The sequence below is a fragment of the Doryrhamphus excisus genome, chromosome 4 (genome assembly GCF_030265055.1).
Source record: "Doryrhamphus excisus isolate RoL2022-K1 chromosome 4, RoL_Dexc_1.0, whole genome shotgun sequence".
Lineage (NCBI taxonomy): Eukaryota > Metazoa > Chordata > Actinopteri > Syngnathiformes > Syngnathidae > Doryrhamphus > Doryrhamphus excisus.
This window is the reverse complement of record NC_080469.1, coordinates 14,439,911-14,460,256: the sequence shown is the minus strand read 5'-3', so window position 1 is coordinate 14,460,256 and position 20,346 is coordinate 14,439,911. Positions and strand designations below refer to the sequence as shown.

The 20,346-nt window shown below is 39.6% G+C and overlaps 2 protein-coding genes across 6 annotated transcripts in view; both read left to right on the top strand.

Annotated features, from left to right (window-relative positions):
- LOC131128152 (transducin-like enhancer protein 4) overlaps positions 1-5,628 on the top strand; it is a 28,967-nt gene extending 23,339 nt beyond the window's left edge. For all 5 annotated transcript variants that reach the window (XM_058070747.1, XM_058070746.1, XM_058070745.1 and 2 more), the window contains exons 17-20: positions 578-725; positions 798-948; positions 1,043-1,119; positions 1,620-5,628. In XM_058070747.1, coding sequence (XP_057926730.1) covers positions 578-725; positions 798-948; positions 1,043-1,119; positions 1,620-1,727 — 484 coding nt within the window. In that variant the 3' untranslated portion in view covers positions 1,728-5,628. The remainder of the gene's footprint in view (positions 1-577; positions 726-797; positions 949-1,042; positions 1,120-1,619) is intronic.
- Positions 5,629-10,363: 4,735 nt separating this feature from the next.
- mccc2 (methylcrotonyl-CoA carboxylase subunit 2) lies at positions 10,364-18,711 on the top strand. The gene is made up of 17 exons (XM_058070810.1): positions 10,364-10,586; positions 11,014-11,080; positions 11,526-11,610; positions 11,722-11,823; positions 11,960-12,087; positions 12,301-12,413; positions 12,514-12,627; positions 12,723-12,787; positions 12,868-12,967; positions 13,045-13,140; positions 14,458-14,530; positions 14,615-14,691; positions 15,480-15,546; positions 16,557-16,713; positions 16,909-17,023; positions 17,399-17,484; positions 17,910-18,711. Exons 1-17 carry the CDS (start codon positions 10,455-10,457, stop codon positions 18,025-18,027), a joined length of 1,695 nt encoding a protein of 564 aa, XP_057926793.1. The 5' UTR covers positions 10,364-10,454; the 3' UTR covers positions 18,028-18,711.
- The last annotated feature ends 1,635 nt before the right edge of the window (positions 18,712-20,346 follow it).

Sequence of the window (20,346 nt, the reverse complement as noted above, 5' to 3'; positions counted from 1 at the left end):
GCATCATAGCTCCCCTTTAAAAAAATGCTTTGACAAAAAGAAAGAGAGGTGAGCTATTTGTCTTTTATGTGAGTGCCAACATTTAAATTGTACTTTATTTCCAATGCACATATCCATTCATTCATTCATTTATTCATTTTCTCCGCTTATCCTCACGAGAGGCGAGGTACACACACCCTGGACTCTGGTCGCCAGCCAATCACAGGGCACATATAGACAAACAACCATTCACACTCACATTCATACCTATGGACAATTTGGAGTCGCCTCGCCGTATCCACATATTCATTATTTGTCATTAAGTGTAGGTGTCATGTTTGAATAGAACACATACACACTGAATCCGTTGCGGCTGCCGGAAGTATTCTGCAAGATTGAAATCCCTGTTGTAGGCTCACACTAGCTCCATGTGGTGCAGCTTCATCTCTGGCGGAAATAATCTGTTTGGAGGACATAAAATGTATTTAACAATGAACATCTTTGGTCTACCGTACTTTATAAATTCAGCTATCACTCTTGTTCCTTAGATGTTATCTTCACTCAAAGGCAGCTTCTTTCGCTTTGTGTTTGTCTGCAGGCAGTTCCAGGGCCACACGGATGGAGCAAGCTGCATAGACATCTCCAATGACGGTACCAAGCTTTGGACGGGAGGTCTGGACAACACCGTCCGCTCCTGGGATCTTCGAGAGGGTCGGCAGCTGCAGCAGCATGACTTCACCTCACAGGTACGTCACAGTCTTCAGCTTCTTCAGTGAAACGTCATTCAGGAACATAAACATTATGAACTGTGCTTGCAGATCTTCTCACTGGGCTACTGTCCAACTGGCGAGTGGCTGGCGGTGGGGATGGAGAACAGCAATGTGGAGGTCCTTCATGTCTCCAAACCTGACAAGTACCAGCTTCACCTTCATGAAAGCTGCGTGCTGTCACTCAGATTTGCTCACTGTGGTGAGTCCGTTGTTGTATGCTTGTGTTTCTTTTGGCCATCATTTGGGCAGTTGTGTGGTTGTCGTCGGCTCATTAACTGTGCTGTCATTTGCAGGAAAGTGGTTTGTCAGCACAGGAAAAGACAATCTGCTCAACGCATGGAGAACCCCGTATGGAGCCAGTATATTCCAGGTAACTGTGGAGGAACATCAAGATTGCATGCTGCTGACAAAAAAAACTGTAGAGATAGCAGTAAAGTTACAGTAAAATATACACAGAGGAAAAACAAGATATTCAGATGGAGCTCAGGGTGGACCGATTCTAGTGATATAGAGGAGAACATAACGATCCGCTGAAGAAAGAAGATAGAGAAAGGACTACAGCGACAAAGGATATATAGTGCTAGAGAAATAGTGTCCAAAGTGCAGTCCAGGGGCCATTTATGGCCTACAGCTCACTTCATACTGGCCCACAGCTTATTCTAACAATAAAATGAAATGTCACACAGAAGAGAACAAAAAGGATGAAAACATTAATTGTAATGGTAAGGGAACAAGTTGACATTTGCTTAGTCCCCTTTTGACACAATGCTGAGATGTCGGCTGTTTTGAATCTATAGCATCTGCAATTGAATTCTTCAGTATTTGGAGTATTTCCACACTGACATATTCCCCCCTCCCTGCCCCCGACAGTCCAAGGAGTCTTCTTCAGTGCTGAGCTGCGACATCTCCGTAGATGACAAGTACATTGTGACGGGCTCTGGAGACAAGAAAGCGACTGTCTATGAGGTCATATACTAAGAGAGGGGCGGAGTCATTCTTCCAATCCTCTCATCCTGTTCAACGTGGCCAGCCCTGTGTACATTATGTATGTTTGGACTTTTTCTTGAACTTTTTTTTTTTGTCTTAAACTGCTCTGAACGAAGCACACATTTTTTTAATGCGTGAATGTCAAAACACACTGAGTATATGTTGATAACTTATTTTCCACACTCTTCTTTTGTCTTTCTGAATGTGTTTGCGTGGAAATTCTTTGCATTACCTATTGCTGCGTGTGCATGGATACTATCTCCTGCCTCGCACATACAGTATCGACAATATATTGTAGGAACTAAACACGATTGGAAGCAAAAAAATAAAAATATATATATATATACACACACATTAATATCAATGTATACAGTGGAAACTTGGTTTTTATGATAAAACCTAATTGTAAGAAAACTGAAATAATCCAATTCATCTCTTCTAGACACCCATAAATGTTAACACTTACATATAAATGATGAATGAGAGGGATAAATTCATATTTAACATCACTTTTACCTTTTCTTGAAGTCGGCAAAGAGAGATATACTTTGCTACTAGTTTTTGATTGAATTCAATAGTGTTTGTCATTTATCTTGCCTTATTTATCAAAATTCGGTCACTCATGTTATATCCGACAAGGCACAGACAAGGAGTCACACTCTCACACAGAGCCTGATCCGCCAAGGTGTGGATGGGAAGAATACGAATAATTGTTGTCGAAAACCAAGGTTCCACTGTATTTCATTTTGTTTTTTCCCCCATGTAATTAATACTCAATTTACATTTTCCAACTGTTGGGAAAAGCGTAAAAGTTGAATTGACGGCAAATGCTTCCTAAAATTGTCTTCATTTATTCACTATTGTGAGGAGGAAGTGCTTATTTGTTTTCTTCCAGGATTGAAGCGGAAGAAATGCGAGCAAACATAGCTGGAACCACTCCAGTACAGTAGTTCAATGCAAATAATTATTTGTATTGAACCACCTCCTTATTCGAATAATAATTATTCCAATAATGCCTAAGTTGAGATAATGATGCTGATGTTTAAACCATCTTTACTTCAATGAGAAGTTTGCAAAACCTCTATAGATAAATTAATTTTTTTTTTTTCCCCGCCCACTCACAATAATCTCCTTTTAAATGTGCAGTAGTTTGTGCCTGACATTCGGAAAACAGATTTTTTTTAGTTTATTTGTGTCATAATTCGAATACAATATCAAACCCGCTTTGTGTGTCTGTCTACCTCTTGGGCGTATAATAAGTCTGCCCTCTGTGCCCTCATTAGTGAGCGGTTTTTACACTTTTGGTTGTTACCCCACAGTTAGAAGTCTGCTTTCTGTTTAATGACACAGCAGCTCTCCTCCAACAGCACGTGGTCTGTGACATGTCTATTACTCGTCTTGGACTTGTTTGTAGAAAAAACAAAACAACAACAGTGCCTTTATGCTTCTTTGTTGGACTGATGGATATTACTGTTATTTTTTTGTGGGGTGTTGCAGCAATGGAGGCTCCAATTCAAGTTAAACTGTAAAATATTTTCTTTTATTCCCCGTTTTGCATGTGAAACACACCACTATATACGTAGTTACTGCTGTGTTATTAGTGGTTTGAAGCATGGTGTCATAGTGCCTAAAAAACACTTTCACACAACATCCCATGTGCTAAACTATAGCTACAAAGAAGCATTACAGCAACAGCCCTGCAATACAAACTGTGTGATTACTGTTTGGTTGTAATGCTTTATTCATGATTTAGGATTTCAGGGTAGGCTTCTTAGGCAGGCTTTTACAACCTTAAGGTCCAGATTCTCATTTTCTTCATTAAGTTTATTACTTGTATGCGTCTTATATTCTTTGTTAATTTATCAGTGTTATGGTGATTGAGTGCCAGGGAGGAACCCGACTCCTGATTTGGGCTTGACGTTACAAAGGTTTTTGGAAATCCTGTCAAAATGGTCAGTTATTATTATTTTTATTCTTTTTTTAGGCATTTCATTACCTCATGGTGTCCTGTAGAAAATATATTGTATTTCCGTGAGTCAATGGGTTTACTTGTCACAGCAGTGTCTCAAATGGAAAACATGGCGGGAAACAATGTGCTCTTTTTTCTTCATCAACCCTTTAAAATGCTGCCTCATATTTAAAATCCCCCCCGAGCAAGCAGTCTCTTCCAAAAAAAGGATCTAAGAAAAATACAGTGAAAACAGTTATAAAGGTATTACTGTTAGTATTAGGGATGTCCGATATTGGCTTTATTGCTGAAAACCGATATCGTCCAACTCTCAATTTCCGATTCCGATATGTGTAACATGACATATCTTCTGTGGTGGAATGAACACATATGTGTTGTATGCAGCATTTTTTAAAATATAATTTTTCATGATCGGGAAAAAAATCCAATATCAACCCATATTGCACTGATAATTATCGGACATCCCGAATTATTATTATTTTCCATTTATTATCTATTTTCTACTTTATCTTCACAGATCTGTGTTGATGTTTGACATGTGTAAACATACAATGTTCAAGCACCATGCTTAATGCAAAAACTGAAATCTAAGCAAGATTAGATATCTCAAAGCAATGTACAGTTGGCCCTCACAACATTCTTCGTATTCTGCATTAGACATTCAGAAAACTCATTGAAAGACATGACATGTAGTATTCTACACTGACCACTAGGTGTTGCTAATGTTACATAAGCCACCACAACACCATCTGGGAGTAAAAAAAGACAAAAAAAACCAACAAGGAACCCTCCCAATGAGTCTATATTTTTTCTGATGATGTTTATTATTTTGGGTATTACCAATGTAAAGACGACAATAGGGGTGTTATTTCATGTTTGAAGGGCTCTAATAGGTTGTAAATAGGTTTTATATGATCTTACAATGAAATTATTCCATTTATGAATTAAGAATCACTTATCACGTTTGGGTCTGGACCCAATTAACCGCAACAAATGAGGGATAACATTTGAACATACTGCGATAGTAGTATATCCCGCCTCTTACTGCTTGCATGCACTGACCTAACACACGTTTGTCATTTTTAGTATTAGTATTTGCGAAAATAAATCACCATTGGTAACATATGCTAGCCGATATTTTGTGAATTTGGAGCAAGTTGCATACCATCCAAGTAAAATAACCACCATCATCTTGCTTTGTCAAATCACCACTCAAATGTTCTTTTTCAGTTGACAGACGATTATATCTCAAATTTCATGAAGTATTAATTAAAAATGTGATAGAAAAATAAAAAGTGCTTACTTCTGCTTGATTTCTACTTCATCTTGCTTAGATTTCAAATTTTTTGCTGACAAACTACCATCATTCACACCTTTTTCTTTTATGCATTTGGATGAATATGTTACTATTTTTTTTCCACTATTTTGATACAGTCAAATGCATTCACTAATTATGAGAAATGTTACAAAAATGGTTCATGGACTGTGTTACCTGCAAGCAGGGTTTCCCTAAACGTGACCCATAAAGTATTGCTATGATGTTGACATACACTGTACATAATTTCATGATTAAACCACAGATGGCATACATTGACTACAAGCTTTTGCCAAGAAATTTTATGAAATCTAACATCATAGATATAAATTAATCCATTTGCATCCTGACCCTAAGTTTGGAGAAGACCTGCCCTACAGGATCAAAGTCATCTGGCTGATACATGGAACTATGATATTGAATAATACGTAAAACATTTAGCTTGACAAAACTTGTGATGGTATTGTACAATAACTGTAAACATGTAATTATTTAAGCTTAAAAAGAAACTTCCTGTTGCTAAAAGCTTTTTCTCCTCTACAAATGGCCTTTGCTTTCTTTTTTTTCCCCCCAAGTCTGTATATGATTTTATTAAATTATTGTGTGGATTTTGTGGAGTGTAAGATTTCGTTATTCCCTTTCATAACTTGTGAGAATGTTCACTCAGTTCACTTCAATGAAAGGACCACCGGATCTCTGGGCATCTCTGTGTGGAGTTTGCATTATTCTCCCCTTTCCTGTGTGGGTTTTCTCCGGGTACTCCGGTTTCCTCCCACATTCCAAAAACATGCCACGTCAATTGGCGACTTCAAATTGGTGCGCAGACCTCACAGCTAGGAGACATGACTTCAATCCCACCCTCTGCCATCTCTGTGTGGAGTTTGCATGTTCTCTCCGTGGATGCGTGGGTTTTCTCCGGGTACTCCGGTTTCCTCCCACATTCCAAAAACATGCTAGGTTAATTGGCGACTCCAAATTGTCCAAAGGTATGAATGTGAGTGTGAATGGTTGTTTGTCTATATGTGCCCTGTGATTGGCTGGCGACCAGTCCAGGGTGTACCCCGCCTCTTGCCCGAGGACAGCTGGGATAGGCTCCAGCACCCCCACAACCCTCGTGAGGATAAGCGGTAGAAAATTAATGAATGAATTAAACAATTATAGTGCCTTACACTCATAATTACGATTGTTCCTCAACGCCTCAAGTAGCAAAAAGGAAACAGACCATGAAGTTATTCATTGCTCTGTGTGCATCATCGGAACAAATACCCTGTACGTAAGTTCACTTTTACACCACTGCAAAATGTTATATTGTTAAATACCCTCTCTAACAGTGTCAGTGTGTATCTAAAGAAGTGTCCTATGTGTGTATAATTTCGTAGCACAAGCTTACTGGTCTCAGTGCTGGGCCATCGTTGGAGTGGGTGATCCAAGCTGTGAGGGCTGTGGAGGATGATGGAGATGCACCATTACAGTGAATGATACTCCTGTTAGCGCTCTCCAAACGGCCTCTTCAGAGAGGAAAGGTGTGGACGTGATGTGGGAACGAGGCCTCCCCATTCTCGTGTTTTATATTTGCAGCTCCGTCATCTGACAAATTGGCCACTTTGCAGATAGAAATAGAAGCAGATTAAACCAACGGACTCTGGAACTGAAAGATGGAGGTTAATTGTCATCACATATTTATTGTTCTTTTACTGACCTTTCGCTGCTGATGCTGCTGACATTTACATCATAGGAAAATTCTTGCATATTATTATTATTATTAAGTTATATACCTACTTATGCATAGTAAGTAGTACCATATCGACTCATATACTGTATAAGGCTTTATTTAACCCCCTAGAAAAGTCTGAAGATGGTGGGTCGTCTTAGGAGCTTCTAGGAGGAGCTTCCCTCCTGAGACCTCTGAATTAAAGTGACCCAGGCAGAACTTACACCCAACTTACAGTGGCAGATGAACATGAACATGGAGTCTGACCAACTATTACAACAAGTCCAGTTGCAAGGACGGCTAAAACAAAATAAATGGCTGAGCCATTCGATGAGCTTGTGGGTGGTCTACAGGAAAACAAGCTTCAGCTTGGGCGGCCTATTTTTCTCTTTGTCGTAGTGTTTGGCGAAACTCCTTTAAAAATATAGCGTAACATTGTTTTGGGAGGGTAGAAACTACAGCTGACGAAAACTGCCCTTTGAAAAAATGCAGGGGACATGTCCTCTTTGCCCCCACCCCCAATTTCCATCCAGTAAGTAAGCTTCGCTACTGAATAAATTCCAACAACAAATGATATAAATGTGATCTTTATCCGTGATCTTATTCAGGAAATGTGTTTGTTGGAGCTTTTTAAAGATCATATTATCTATGTGCTGCTAATATTTTAGTGCTCCGTTCCAGAGCGGACAGATGATTAATTCATGTTCCTGCCGCCTTAACGAGGTAATGCCTATGAGTGGGCAGGAGGGAGGCGGCACTCAGCCACGCTTTGATATCCTTCATTTAAGTCTGTGTCAGCCATTAATGACTTCTTTCAGATGGGAAACCAGCATCATTAACGCTTTCTAAAAAGAGGAATGAGGAGAGAGCTTGTGAGGACTCAGTGTGTGTGTGTGTGTGTTATTGTTTTATCACGTTATGTGGAACACTTTGTAGTGTGGGGTCCGAACAACACAATGTCAGTTAGGCTACTTGTTCCTGCTTTTTCAGATCATTCATTCATTCATTCATTTTTTACCGCTTATCCTCATGAGGTGGTACTGGAGCCTATCCCAGCTGTCTTCTGGCGAGAGGCGGGGTACACTCTGGACTGGTCGCCAGCCAATCACAGGGCACATATAGACAAACAACCATTCACACTCACATTCATACCTATGGACAATTTGGAGTCGCAAATTAACCTAGCATGTTTTTGGAATGTGGGAGGAAACCGGAGTGCCCGGAGAAAATCCATGCATGCACGGGGAGAACATGCATGAATCAAAGTCGGGTCTCCTAGCTGTGAGGCCTGCGAGCTAACCACTTCATCACCGTGCAGCCCGGTTTCAGATCTGTTTTTAAATGAAAGTTTTTATTTTTGAAAAAAAAAATCCAAACCTACATGGCCCTGTGTGGAAAAAGTGAATACCCCCCCCAAACACACTCAGCCTGGCGTAAAAGTACATCAGACAAGCAGTAAAATATGGTGGTGGTAGTGCGATGGTCTGGGTCTCTTTGCATGAATTCCGCTGTCTACCAAAAAAAAAAAAATCCTGAAGGAAAATGGTCCAAAACACAATGAAGATTTTGGAGTGGCATAGTCAAAGTCTTGACCTGAATCCTATTGTGATGCTGTGGTATGACTCCAAAAAGGCACTTCATGCTGGAAAATCCATCAATTTTTTTTCTATGCCGCTTATTCTTTCGCCAGCCAATCATAGGGTGGAAAATCCTCCAATGTGACTGAATGACAACAATTCTGCAAAGATGAGTGGGCCCAAATTCCTCCACAGTGCTGTAAGAAACTCATTGCAAGTTATGGCAAAGGCTTGATTGCAGTTGTTGCTGCGAAGGGTTATTAGGTTTAGGGGGCAATCACTTTTTCACACATGGTCATGTAGCTTTGGATTTAGTTTTTTTACCCCTTAATAATATTCATTCATTCATTCATTTTCTACCGCTTTTCCTCACGAGGGGTGCTGGAGCCTATCCCAGCTGTCTTCGGGCGTGAGGCGGGGTACACCCTGGACTGGTCGCCAGCCAATCACAGGGCACATATAGACAAACAACCATTCACACTCACATTCATACCTATGGACAATTTGGAGTCACCAATTAACTTAGCATTTTTTTGGAATGTGGGAGGAAACCGGAGTACCCGGAGAAAACCCACGCATGCACGGGGAGAACATGCAAACTCCACACAGAGATGGCCGAGGGTGGAATTGAACCCTGGTCTCCTAGCTGTGAGGTCTGCGCGCTTACCACTAGACCGCCGTGCCGCCCCCCTTAATAATATGTTTTCATGTATATATTTTTCACTTCTGAATTCAATTTGAACTAGTTTTGTGATTTCATTGATTGATCATAGTGAATACAATTTTTCCCATTAAAAAAAAAGCAGGAAAGTGGCACCAAAAGCAGATGCACAAATTCTGAGAATTCTGTGATTTGTATTAAATTCCCCAATGCAAACATCCATTTTCACCCAAGCTATTGTATGAAGCACTCTCCTGCTCTGGAGCTTTTCATGCCTCTACATCTATTCTGTCACTCCACCACTGTGGTAAGGGAGGAGTCAAAAGGTCACGGCAAAGTAGAGCGAGCTGGATGTACCAGAGTGTTGGAGGTCGCACACAGAGTAGAGGATTGTGTGTTTGCTAAGACAAACAAGAGCAGCCATTTGAGTGGAGGTCACAAGCACGCTGACGGAGCGTTGGAGGAGAAGTGAAATGAACTAAAAAGCTCTCGTTTTGAACACTCTTCAGCCCACTCGGACAAACGTACGCTGCCTCTCCATGGAGTACTTGGGTCAGAAAGGATGTTTTTTTTCTTTTTTTTTACAGCTTTTAAGCTAATGCTGATTTCCATTTAAAAAGCTCTTTAGTTCACATTTATAAATGAGAAATGGTTATAGCGGTGTGGAATTTTATTTGAAGGGCTTTTTATTTGAATCACTGTCACACTTGCAGGAATCCTGTACATATTTCAGCTAGATGTATTTACATTTAGCAGGGTCAAATAAACAGAATTAGCATATTTACACAGCACATTTATTTTTATTATTTTTCTTTGTATGGAACTATGGATTGGTTAGTTAAATTAGATCATTTTGCTAGAATCTGGTGCAAGTGTTTTTGTTGTATTAAGCCTAATGTCTAATGTCAATGTCTCCTAATTAATAAACAACATCCGTTAATTAACATGACTGCAGAAAGTTTGACGACATATGGCATACTTTTGGGTTATTAGTTTAAAAGAAATCTCAATATTATCGTTTTTTGTTAAATATATATATTTGACCTATAATACCATCATAAACCATGTAACACGTGGGTGATAATTTATATGTGACACTTGTATGTGTCATTTATATTATACTGTATTAGACTGTAAGTTTTGCACGAACAGTGGCACTGAGCCTATTCCCCGTGCTTTGTCGCCATCTAGCGGCAATATTTCTAAATACAAGTAGTTGCTCCATAATTCCAATGTTTTTCAATCATTGCACTCATCAAAGTACTCCCATGCAACACTGAATAAAGACTGAATTGCTGTTGTGTCAAATGTGAGATAATAATTTCTATTTTATAATAATTAACATTGAGCCTAATGGTTTCAATGTAATTATCATCTGCAGCCACCAGGTAGCAATATCGGTTTTCATTGGTGCTGAAGACAACCAAGAAGAAGAGCATTGCTAGGCTAGCTAGCGAACGCCAGAGTAGAAAACTAAGCATTAAAATGCTGCTTCAGACGGTCAAACCGTTGCTTTTCCGTTGCAGGAACCTCCCACTGGCTTGTAAGAGGTCATACTACGCCGACAAAGTTGCCCGTCTCGGTTCTCAGTCCGATAAACACTCCACCGACTACCAGGTATGCTAGATGCTAACGCCAGCCAGCCCTTGGGGCTAACAGGCATCCTTGCTAATAAACTGTATGGTAGTATGTTAGCAAGGTTTTTTTTAAATGCCTAACCTTAAAGCCATTGGAAATGACTTCAGAACAAATATACAATTATCAATGTTTGTGCAATTATGTAATCGATGTTTTACACTTAAAACACCTTTTATTGCCTTCAACTCACAGTAGATGTCACCTAGTTTTCGCTACCTGTCAGTTAACCTCTACAAATGTCACACAATGCAGTCAACGTAGAAGTGTAAATTACAAGTTGACATTAAACACCGATCTTATGTTCATGCACAATATACACATATCGAAATGCCCAGGACACAAATTCATAATAATACATATAATATAAAGGTTGTGTGCTGAGTCTCATAGTTTTTTTTTCTTTCAGGAGAACTATGAACGAATGCAAGCTCTTGTTGAAGAATTGAAAAGCCGCACGGAAAAGATTAAATTAGGTGGGTGGTTCTGCGAATTATCTTGACACGTATGAGAATGGACCCCATAGTCCACATTTATGTCACGTCTCCACAATGTAAAGACATACAATATCTCAAAGCATCCATTTTTTTCATTACAGTATACATCTTCTGAAGGGATAATATAGTGGTGTCCTTTGCAATATTGGCTGCAGAGAATTAATTTAGCGGGCAAAGGGAACGGGCAAAGGTTGACAATCTCTCGCCTATGCTCAGCTCTTAACGTAAACCTGAATATTCCTGGAAACAGGGGTGTCCAAATATTGTTCACCTACGGCTGCCTATAGAAAGGTCTTGTCATCAAATGTACCAAATCTTTTGTATCATGTGATGATAACATGTCCTTACAGGGATTTCGTTGATGCAATGTAGTGAAAAGTGGTCACATAAATGTCACTCATGTTTATTTCTGTTACGTTTGCAGGTGGGGGAGAAAAAGCTAGAAAACTTCATACTTCCCGTGGTAAACTCTTACCCAGAGAACGTATCGACAGACTCCTGGACCCAGGGTGCTGTTCTCTTTGGACGCTTTCTTATTGTCTTCACACAACACATTTCATTTTCATTTCTGTGCTCAAAAATCTGCTATTCTTTATTGTCGACTTATTCCTGTTTTGCAGGACTCCGTTTTTAGAATTTTCTCAGTTTGCAGCGTACGAGTTGTATGGAAAAGAGGAGGTGCCAGCAGGTGGTATGATTACAGGGATTGGACGGGTGTCAGGGTAAGCATCTAGTTTACATACATTCTTTTGCATAGTCTTTAATAACTCCAAACACTAATTATTTGGATAATTTATTGTGGTAATTGTAAAATGACACAAGGGTCTAACATGTCGTAATAATATCTATAATTACCAGGGTTGAATGTGTCATCGTGGCCAATGATGCAACAGTCAAAGGGGGGACTTATTACCCCATCACAGTGAAGAAGCATCTTCGTGCACAAGAAATAGCTCAGCAGAACCACTTGCCCTGTATTTACCTAGGTGAGGTTTCACTCGTATTTGTTTAGTATTTGGACACTTCGGCCAAACAGATATATTAGACCCACTTGTTGCTTTATAAAACGGGGCTTTCATTTCTGCAAAATCTGTCAAATGTAAAAACTCAGCATGTGGACTGAAAGTCCAAAGAATAAAAAAATGCTTTTTGTGTGTAATGTGAGATCTCCTCACCACATGATGTTTTGATGTCATCAGTGGACTCAGGGGGAGCCAATCTTCCCAGACAGGCAGACGTCTTTCCTGACAGAGAACACTTTGGACGCATTTTCTTCAACCAGGCCAGGCTGTCATCCCAGGGAATAGCACAGGTAATACAGACACTTAATGTTTTGCATTTGCATCTCTATCATGAGGTTATTGAAGGGATTTCTTATGTTAACAAATAGTTTTGTCTCATCTGTCCTTCAGATTGCTGTGGTGATGGGATCCTGCACGGCTGGAGGAGCGTACGTTCCTGCCATGGCAGATGAAAGCATTATTGTCAGGAAGCAAGGAACTATTTTCCTCGGAGGACCTCCACTGGTTTGTCATGCTTCTACATGAGTTAATATGATGTGTTATGTTGTCATAATAATAATTTACCTTAAGATAAAAGTGTGTGGTGTTGGTGTTTGTAGGTCAAAGCCGCTACTGGAGAGCAAGTTTCTGCTGAGGACCTCGGGGGTGCTGATCTCCACTGCAGGTTAAAAATAACACTACTTCTTGACGTTCCCTGTGCGCATTTGTAATGCCAGGTTTTTAACGCTTCTCTTTATTTAACAGAAAGTCTGGTGTGACCGACCATTATGCTTTGGACGATAACCACGCTCTTCATTTGGCGCGGAAGGCCGTACGAGGACTCAACTACAAGAAAAATATTGAGGCAAGTCCTGTGACTGCGGGAGTGTGGCACGTGTCCAGAAAATAAGCTAATGTCAAGCGTTACATATATTATTTTAGGTTACTACAGAACCAACCGAAGCCCCTCTTTACCCTGCAGATGAGCTCTATGGCATCGTTGGAGACAATCTCAAACGGAACTTTGACATCAGAGAGGTATAATGAAGTATTTTTCTGTTCATTGTTTGAAAAGTTCCACGTCGTACTGTTTTTCACCAATTTTAAATAAGCCTCAGAGTGTATTGGAAAATGTGTTGGCCAAAATCTAGCCTTGACGCTAAAATTTTGACAGTTTCACAGTGCTTTTAATTGGCCTCAATTGGGAACAAACTGCTTTAGTGCGTGCTTATGTGCAAGTGTGTGCAAGTGTGTGCGTGTAGCTTTTAATGCTAATGAACTGTGAAGCACTACAGTCATCCCTTGCCACTTCTCAGTTCGAACATCGTGTCCTCATTCAGCCACGGTTTCTCAAAAATGTATTAATTCATAAACTGCTGTTTGTGGTTGACTACGGCCTATTATTATTTTTGTGTGCATATTAAGCATGCTTTTGGAATGTGTGAGGAAACACGGAGAAAACCCACACAGAGATGCCCAAGCGGAGGTCTTCCAGGTCTTCCCAATCTCCGGACTGTATGGTCAACATGCTATCCACTGTTCGGCCCTTAAATACAAATACGGTATAAAGGATTAAAGGATTAAAGAACTGTAGTACACTGGCCACTAGGTGTCACTAGTAATATGCACCAGACTTCATTGCTATCAACAATTATTTCCGCTTTGAATTATCTCACAACAGGCACAATAATAATAATAATCCTAATAACAACACAGGCTACTGTTGTGGCGGTATTCTTTCTCTTTCGGCTTTTCCCTTCAGGGGTCGCCGCAGCATATCTCCTTGATCTTCCGCTGTTGTGGCGATAACAACAATCGGGCTATTTTTTATAATAGCCCGATTTGAAACACTAGACAAACTGATAATATTTAATTTATCTGAACTGTATAGACTTGTCTTTTTTATAATAGCCCGATTTGAAACACTAGACAAACTGATAATATTTAATTTATCTGAACTGTATAGACTTGTCTGTTGTTATCTACATATTACATTGCTGTGTGATGTTTTAGCACTTTAAGACACAGTGACTAAGAATGGTAGGTGGAATATTAACCGGCTGTGATTTCAATGAAGCTGGTGAAGTCATTATGAGCTCTAATGTTGCTCTCGTTGTTTAATTAGGGATTGATATGCTTCCCAGGGAAGGAGCGATAGTGTTAACTGCATTTTGATGCAATCTCCGTAAATGTCAATGCTACGTGCTGTACATTGGTTCGGTTCTTATACAGGGAAAATCCTGATATTTTTAGGCTGATATGGGGCCGATAATTATCGGTGGTTACTTAATAGGGTATTACATTTCTTCTCATTGTTCACATGAAATATATATTTTATATATATTTGGATTGTAGGTTATTGCCCGAATTGTGGATGGAAGTAAATTTGATGAGTTCAAGGCATTCTATGGAGATACGCTTGTGACAGGTATGTTTCTTTTTCTGAATGAAACACCAAATGGAAATCTACAATTTGCATTGCTGTTATGTGACTTTCAATATTTCCCTGCAGGATTCTCCAGAATTTTTGGTTACCCGGTTGGAATAATTGGCAACAACGGAGTTTTGTTTTCAGAATCTGCAAAAAAGGTGACTATTGTTTGTGTAACTCAGCAGTGCCTTTAGTCATGTGAAAGTTTAGAAAGAGTTTCCTAAAAGCGTTCGCCAAGTGTCAAGGACTTAAAGACCTTAGCCACTGTGCTTCTTGCAACAATGAATACCAAGCGCATGGTCCTAATAGACGATTTGTTCTGACCCATTTTAGTGCAGGTGCTGGTACAATAAGCTCTCTAATTGCATTTGTCCTGGCCTACTGCTGAGCGCCCAGAATGGTATCGTAATAGCGTTGGATTTGAAAGGCGCAGACCATTTTCATTCAACATTGCTCACTTAATTTGCCAGGCAATTCTGCCATGAACAGAGCTGAACTGTAGCCGTCCTGAAAACGGATGAGGGGCTGAATGTGTTATTTCACTGCACTTCACTGCAATTTGAATTCGATTTTTTTGGGGAGTGGGGGGGGGGGGGGGGGTTTTATCAGCATGATAAATGCGACTGGCATGGTGCTTCAAATATGCCCGCCAAGCGCATCTAAGGAAAATCAATACTGCACTCGCATTTGGAGATGTCATCACTGAAGACAATGACGACCTTCTGTCATGCTAAATGCTTCACTCCACAAAGCTGTTTGTGTTTGTGAAAGGCTGCCAAGAAAAGATTGGATTCATGTTATTGTGAAATGACGCGACTGATCATTTGTCTGTCACATCATCTCCTACTTTGTTAACATTCTAATTAGAAGACAATAGCTAAACAAAGAGTATGTCTAGACGGTTCTTTTTTTTGAATTTACTCTTTTTTTTACTTTTGTTTTTTAGGGGACACATTTCATTGAGTTATGTTGCCAGAGAAACATTCCTCTTCTATTCTTGCAAAACATAACAGGTGAGCTGATGTTTATGTGTTTTCATGTGTTGATGTATATCGGCACTCACAAACAATACACCCACTGAATACATGATTACGTATACCTGCACAGTCTAAGGTCAAAACCTTTTGCCTCAGAATCAGAAAAGGTTTATTGCCAGGTATGATCAAACACATACTAGGAATTTTTTTTGGTGAGGTAGGTGCAGACACATCTATTAAAAAAGAGTGAAAATACAAAATATACAGAATACACAGTATAAATATATGTACACAGTCTGTTTTTTGTTTGTTAATCCGGAAGTGCAGTCTGATTGTTTTCCTAAGAGTCCAAACTGGGCATCGATGTAACGCATATAGTGAAAGTATATGCATAATAGAATGCATGGGAAAATCCAATGGTGTCCTGTGGGTTTCACTGTGCTTGTCTACAAACTTGGATTTCTTGTTGTGGTTGCCCTAAGTATGAACTTTATAAGGAAGTCCGCCTCTCTGTGACATCACAAAGGAACTGTTTTACCACGCCTTTTCAAACCGACCTTCTTTCATGACTGACTTCCAAATGCTCAAACCTCATTATCTGAAACTTTGGCATCATTAAACACGAGAATACAACATTCTAACTATATTTATAAGTCAGAAAAGTGGAAAAAGCATAATAGGTCCCCTATAAATTACCTAGGTGTCTTTGAACGCAACTCCTCATGACTCGTAATAACATGGTTAACAGTGTGATCCAAAGGTTCTGCTACTGCAAAAACAAATACTCAAGACATGTGTGGTATCTTTTTAGCTTTGGTTACATTTTCAGTGGAGCTGTTAATACATATAATACAATAATACACCATGTCATGTACAGTTTTGTTCATAAAATACAATAAAAATTGGCATTTTCCACACAAAGTTTCAAATGGGATTAATTTAAAAACTGTAATTAAATTAATTAAAAATGTTTAATCATTTGACAGCCCTAATTATCTAATCTCATTACATTGTGTTCATTTTGTAAACACAATACTCCCTGTCAGGTTTCATGGTGGGCAGGGAGTATGAAGCAGGAGGAATTGCCAAGGATGGAGCAAAGATGGTTACTGCCGTTGCTTGCGCCAATGTACCCAAGATCACGGTCATTATCGGCGGCTCATATGGTGCAGGAAATTACGGCATGTGTGGCAGAGCCTACAGGTAGGTTGACCTGGAGTCTTCTTTTTGTGTGGACTGCATCCAAATTATGTTTTAGGAACAGGAAATAACTACCCAAATGTTCCAACATCAAATACCTGTGTTTATATTTTGTCAACTTTTGGCAGCTCTTCATATACTACAGAAACGGTTAACACATCAAAAACACACTAACGGGCACATCTTCTCATTTCACAGCCCTAGATTCCTCTACATGTGGCCCAATTCCAGGATATCTGTCATGGGTGGAGAACAGGCTGCCACAGTCCTGGCCACCATCACCAAGGATCAACGAGCCAGAGAGGGAAAGGAGGTAATGTGGAGCACTGATGGCCTTTGTTAGCCAAAAGCAAAAACATAATGGCTTCCTTTCTGTAATGCCTTGACAGCTTTTATATAAAGATCTAATTACTTAATGTTGTAATGATTCTAATTAGTGCTGTCTAAGGCTTCAATTAAAATGTGTTAGCTGTACTGTGAGGGATGTGTCAAGGGCATTAATAGCTTCAGAATGACACCTCAGCTTGGCACTGATTATTAAAACGTTACAGATTTTCATTTTTATTGCACCCCCCATGACCATCATGACCATCTGCAAGACTGTCCTCGAAGGAACAAAATTGCTACTACTTTTTAAATTAATGTCCTCGTCTTTAACTCAGTATCCTAATTTCTTCCCTCTGAAAAGTTCACTGCAGAGCAAGAGGCTGCCATGAAGGAACCCATCGTGAGGCGTTTTGAAGAAGAAGGAAATCCCTACTTCTCCAGTGCTAGGTGACATTTGACCTTTAGACATTTAATGTTATGTTGCTGGCACTTTGCAGTTAGAGTGGATGTCGAGAAGTCTGTTCCAGGACGCTAGGCAGTCTACAGATTGATCGCAAAGCAGGTTTTTACCAACAAAATGTTGCCATAAAAAACATTTTTATCTTATCATACAAGCCTTTCTCATATTTGAATGCCATATAAGTGTAAAACTAACTAAATAAAACTAAACTAAAATGACTCAAGCTTGTGGCAAACGTGAATATGATAAGAAAGAAAGGTCCGTCAGCTTCATGCGATGCTCTATGATGATCTTACATATGATGATTATTTTACATCCATGTTTTTGTTTGAAGTGATGTGCATTCATGAATTCATTGCTAAAGCCTCAGATTATAGTATTAATTTTGGGTGATGCATTTGTGTTTCCACAGACTATGGGATGATGGAATTATAGATCCTGCTGACACTCGTCTGGTTTTGGGACTGAGTCTGAGTGCAACACTGAACGCACCGATGAAGAAAACACGTTTTGGAGTGTTCCGAATGTGATGGACTGATTGAACCGATCAGTGTGACATGTATAGTACTTGACATAGGTTGACACATAAACAAAGGAGGGATAATAACAGTAGCTCAATTATTTTTGACGATCATTTTTATGGGGCCAATGGTAATTTGTGCCTTAACTGTTACAATATGTAAATGCTTCTACTATTATAAAACTAACTATTTTGGGTTGTTCAAACAAAAGATTACCTTTTTTTCTCAGTAGCATCAGTGAAATGAAATATCTTAGAGAGGAAGCAGTTATCACAAGGGGGCGCTGTGTAGCCATGACTATCCTCATGAAGCTTAACGAGGCAATACATGAACTTGGCTGTTGACAGAATATAGCTGCCTTGGGGGAGCATCTAAAAAGGTGTCTAGAGCAGAGACAGAGGTGGGTTTGTTTTGTTTTTTTTTAATTCGAGTTAATCTTCATTTTTTTTCTTGACAGTTTTGTAATGGTGCAAATATTGTGTCCTAACAGCAGGGTGGTAGCACCGAATCTGGGGCCTCTGTACAAAACCCTGCCCCCCATACACACACACAATAATTATTGTGTACATTCGGATGAAACCGGCTTTTTTGCTCTCTAATCGATGGTCCTTGAAGGCATCACAGTTATGTGAAACTTATACATCACTAGTTTTTTCCCCCATTCTTATATCATTATATTGTTCTGCCGCTGTGTGTGTACAATTGACATTTAAGTAAAAGAAAACAATCTTCAAACCATGACAATCACCCATCCCCGCCACTAAAGCTTTTTCCATTTCGTATCTTGTAAGTTTATCTGGTAAAATGAACATGTTAACATAATAGTAATAATAGTAATAGTGTTTCCTGGACACTTGGGTTAAACACTTGGGTTCCTGGACACTTGGGACAGAAGCTGCTGGTCAGGTTGCTATAGATTGAGAATTTGGAGCAGAAATAACTTCTAGACCCCACTGTGTGTGAGAGCGAGTGTGTGAAATGAGTGCCCACCCACACACCGCCTCCTCTAGCATCTAGCACTGATTTTTAAAGCCGGTTTACTGGCCATCCCTTCAGCCTCTTCCATCAAATGTACCCAACGGGCGACATTGAAAATGTATGAGACTAAAAAAAAGTTTTATGGAAATAAGGTAACTTCATACATTTAAAAGTAAGAAAAATCATTATGGTCGCCTTTTCTGCTTTCAACGTTCCTCCCAAAAGACTAGGAGGAAATCCTTTAGGAGTAATGTAAAATTGGACTATTGGGTGGTGTAGTGTCATGTTCAGGGTGTAGGTTCACCTTTTCCCCCTCCATCATCTTGAATTGGCTCCACCCCCTGATGTGCATGACCAGTGTAAGTGGTATAGAACATGAATGCATACTATTCTAGTCCCTTCTCTATTGGCCCATGATTCACCCTTCCACTAAGTTTCTGTACTTTGAGCTGGCTAGTTTTTTTTTTTTTTTTAGAATCCTGCTGACGGAAGATGGATTAGCGACCATTTCACAAGTCCAGTCCAAAAGAATGACACCCCCCCCGACAAATCCTATACTCGAATTATTGCTGCTGCTTCTCTGCATTCATCCACTAAGCTTCAAGCAATCCTTAGCTGGCAAATTAGAGCTCCTATTTGGTTGTCCATGCATGATACCATGTTTAATGTATGTCCCTTGGTCCGTGAGCTCCTTTGCTCCCTGACGAAATGTACTCAGACAATTATGACTCATATTTAAGTCACCTAGCAGCAGACTAAAAATAATCCTGACAGAAAGTATGAGTCAGTGTCCACTTCTTGGAGAAAGCTTGATTGTTCTTGGATACAGTTCTATAGTACAGGACCCACCTCTCGCCCGTCCAGCAACCCATTATATTATCTCAAGGGACAACAGGGATACAGTTTAGAGCAGTCTATGTACAGCTTGTAAAGCAGTATACAGTCATCTTCGATGTATTTGTTCATTTTAATACCTGCTACAACTAACCAGCTGTTTTTACAAATATCATTTAAAAAATAGCTTGTAAGAGTTTAATAGCGTACATCTTGCCATTGCCATGGTTTTCTTGATAATGACCAAAATGACTTAAGTTCTTATGTTAATCGCAATGGCATTACACTGCCAAACACAGTGCTTTCAGGCATTGTGTTTTGTTCATTGCATCCTTTAGGTAACATACCTGTATTGGTTCCAGCCATTAAAATGAACACAAAATTGGACAAAACAAAGGTGAGCTAATCTTTTTTCAGATTTACGCTGACTCCAAATAGCTAATGTTGTCTAAAGAGTTGGCAACACAAGTGAGTACACAACACAGTGAACAATATTTATTGTGAGCACCATTGTTA

Excerpts from the sequence above, each read along its gene's own strand:
- mccc2 (XM_058070810.1), top strand. The coding sequence starts at position 10,455 with ATGCTGCTTCAGACGGTCAAACCGTTGCTTTTCCGTTGCAGGAACCTC. Across the intron at positions 11,611-11,721 it reads GACAGACTCCTGGACCCAGG|GACTCCGTTTTTAGAATTTT; the intron begins GTGCTGTTCTCT and ends CCTGTTTTGCAG. Across the intron at positions 12,414-12,513 it reads CATCCCAGGGAATAGCACAG|ATTGCTGTGGTGATGGGATC; the intron begins GTAATACAGACA and ends TCTGTCCTTCAG.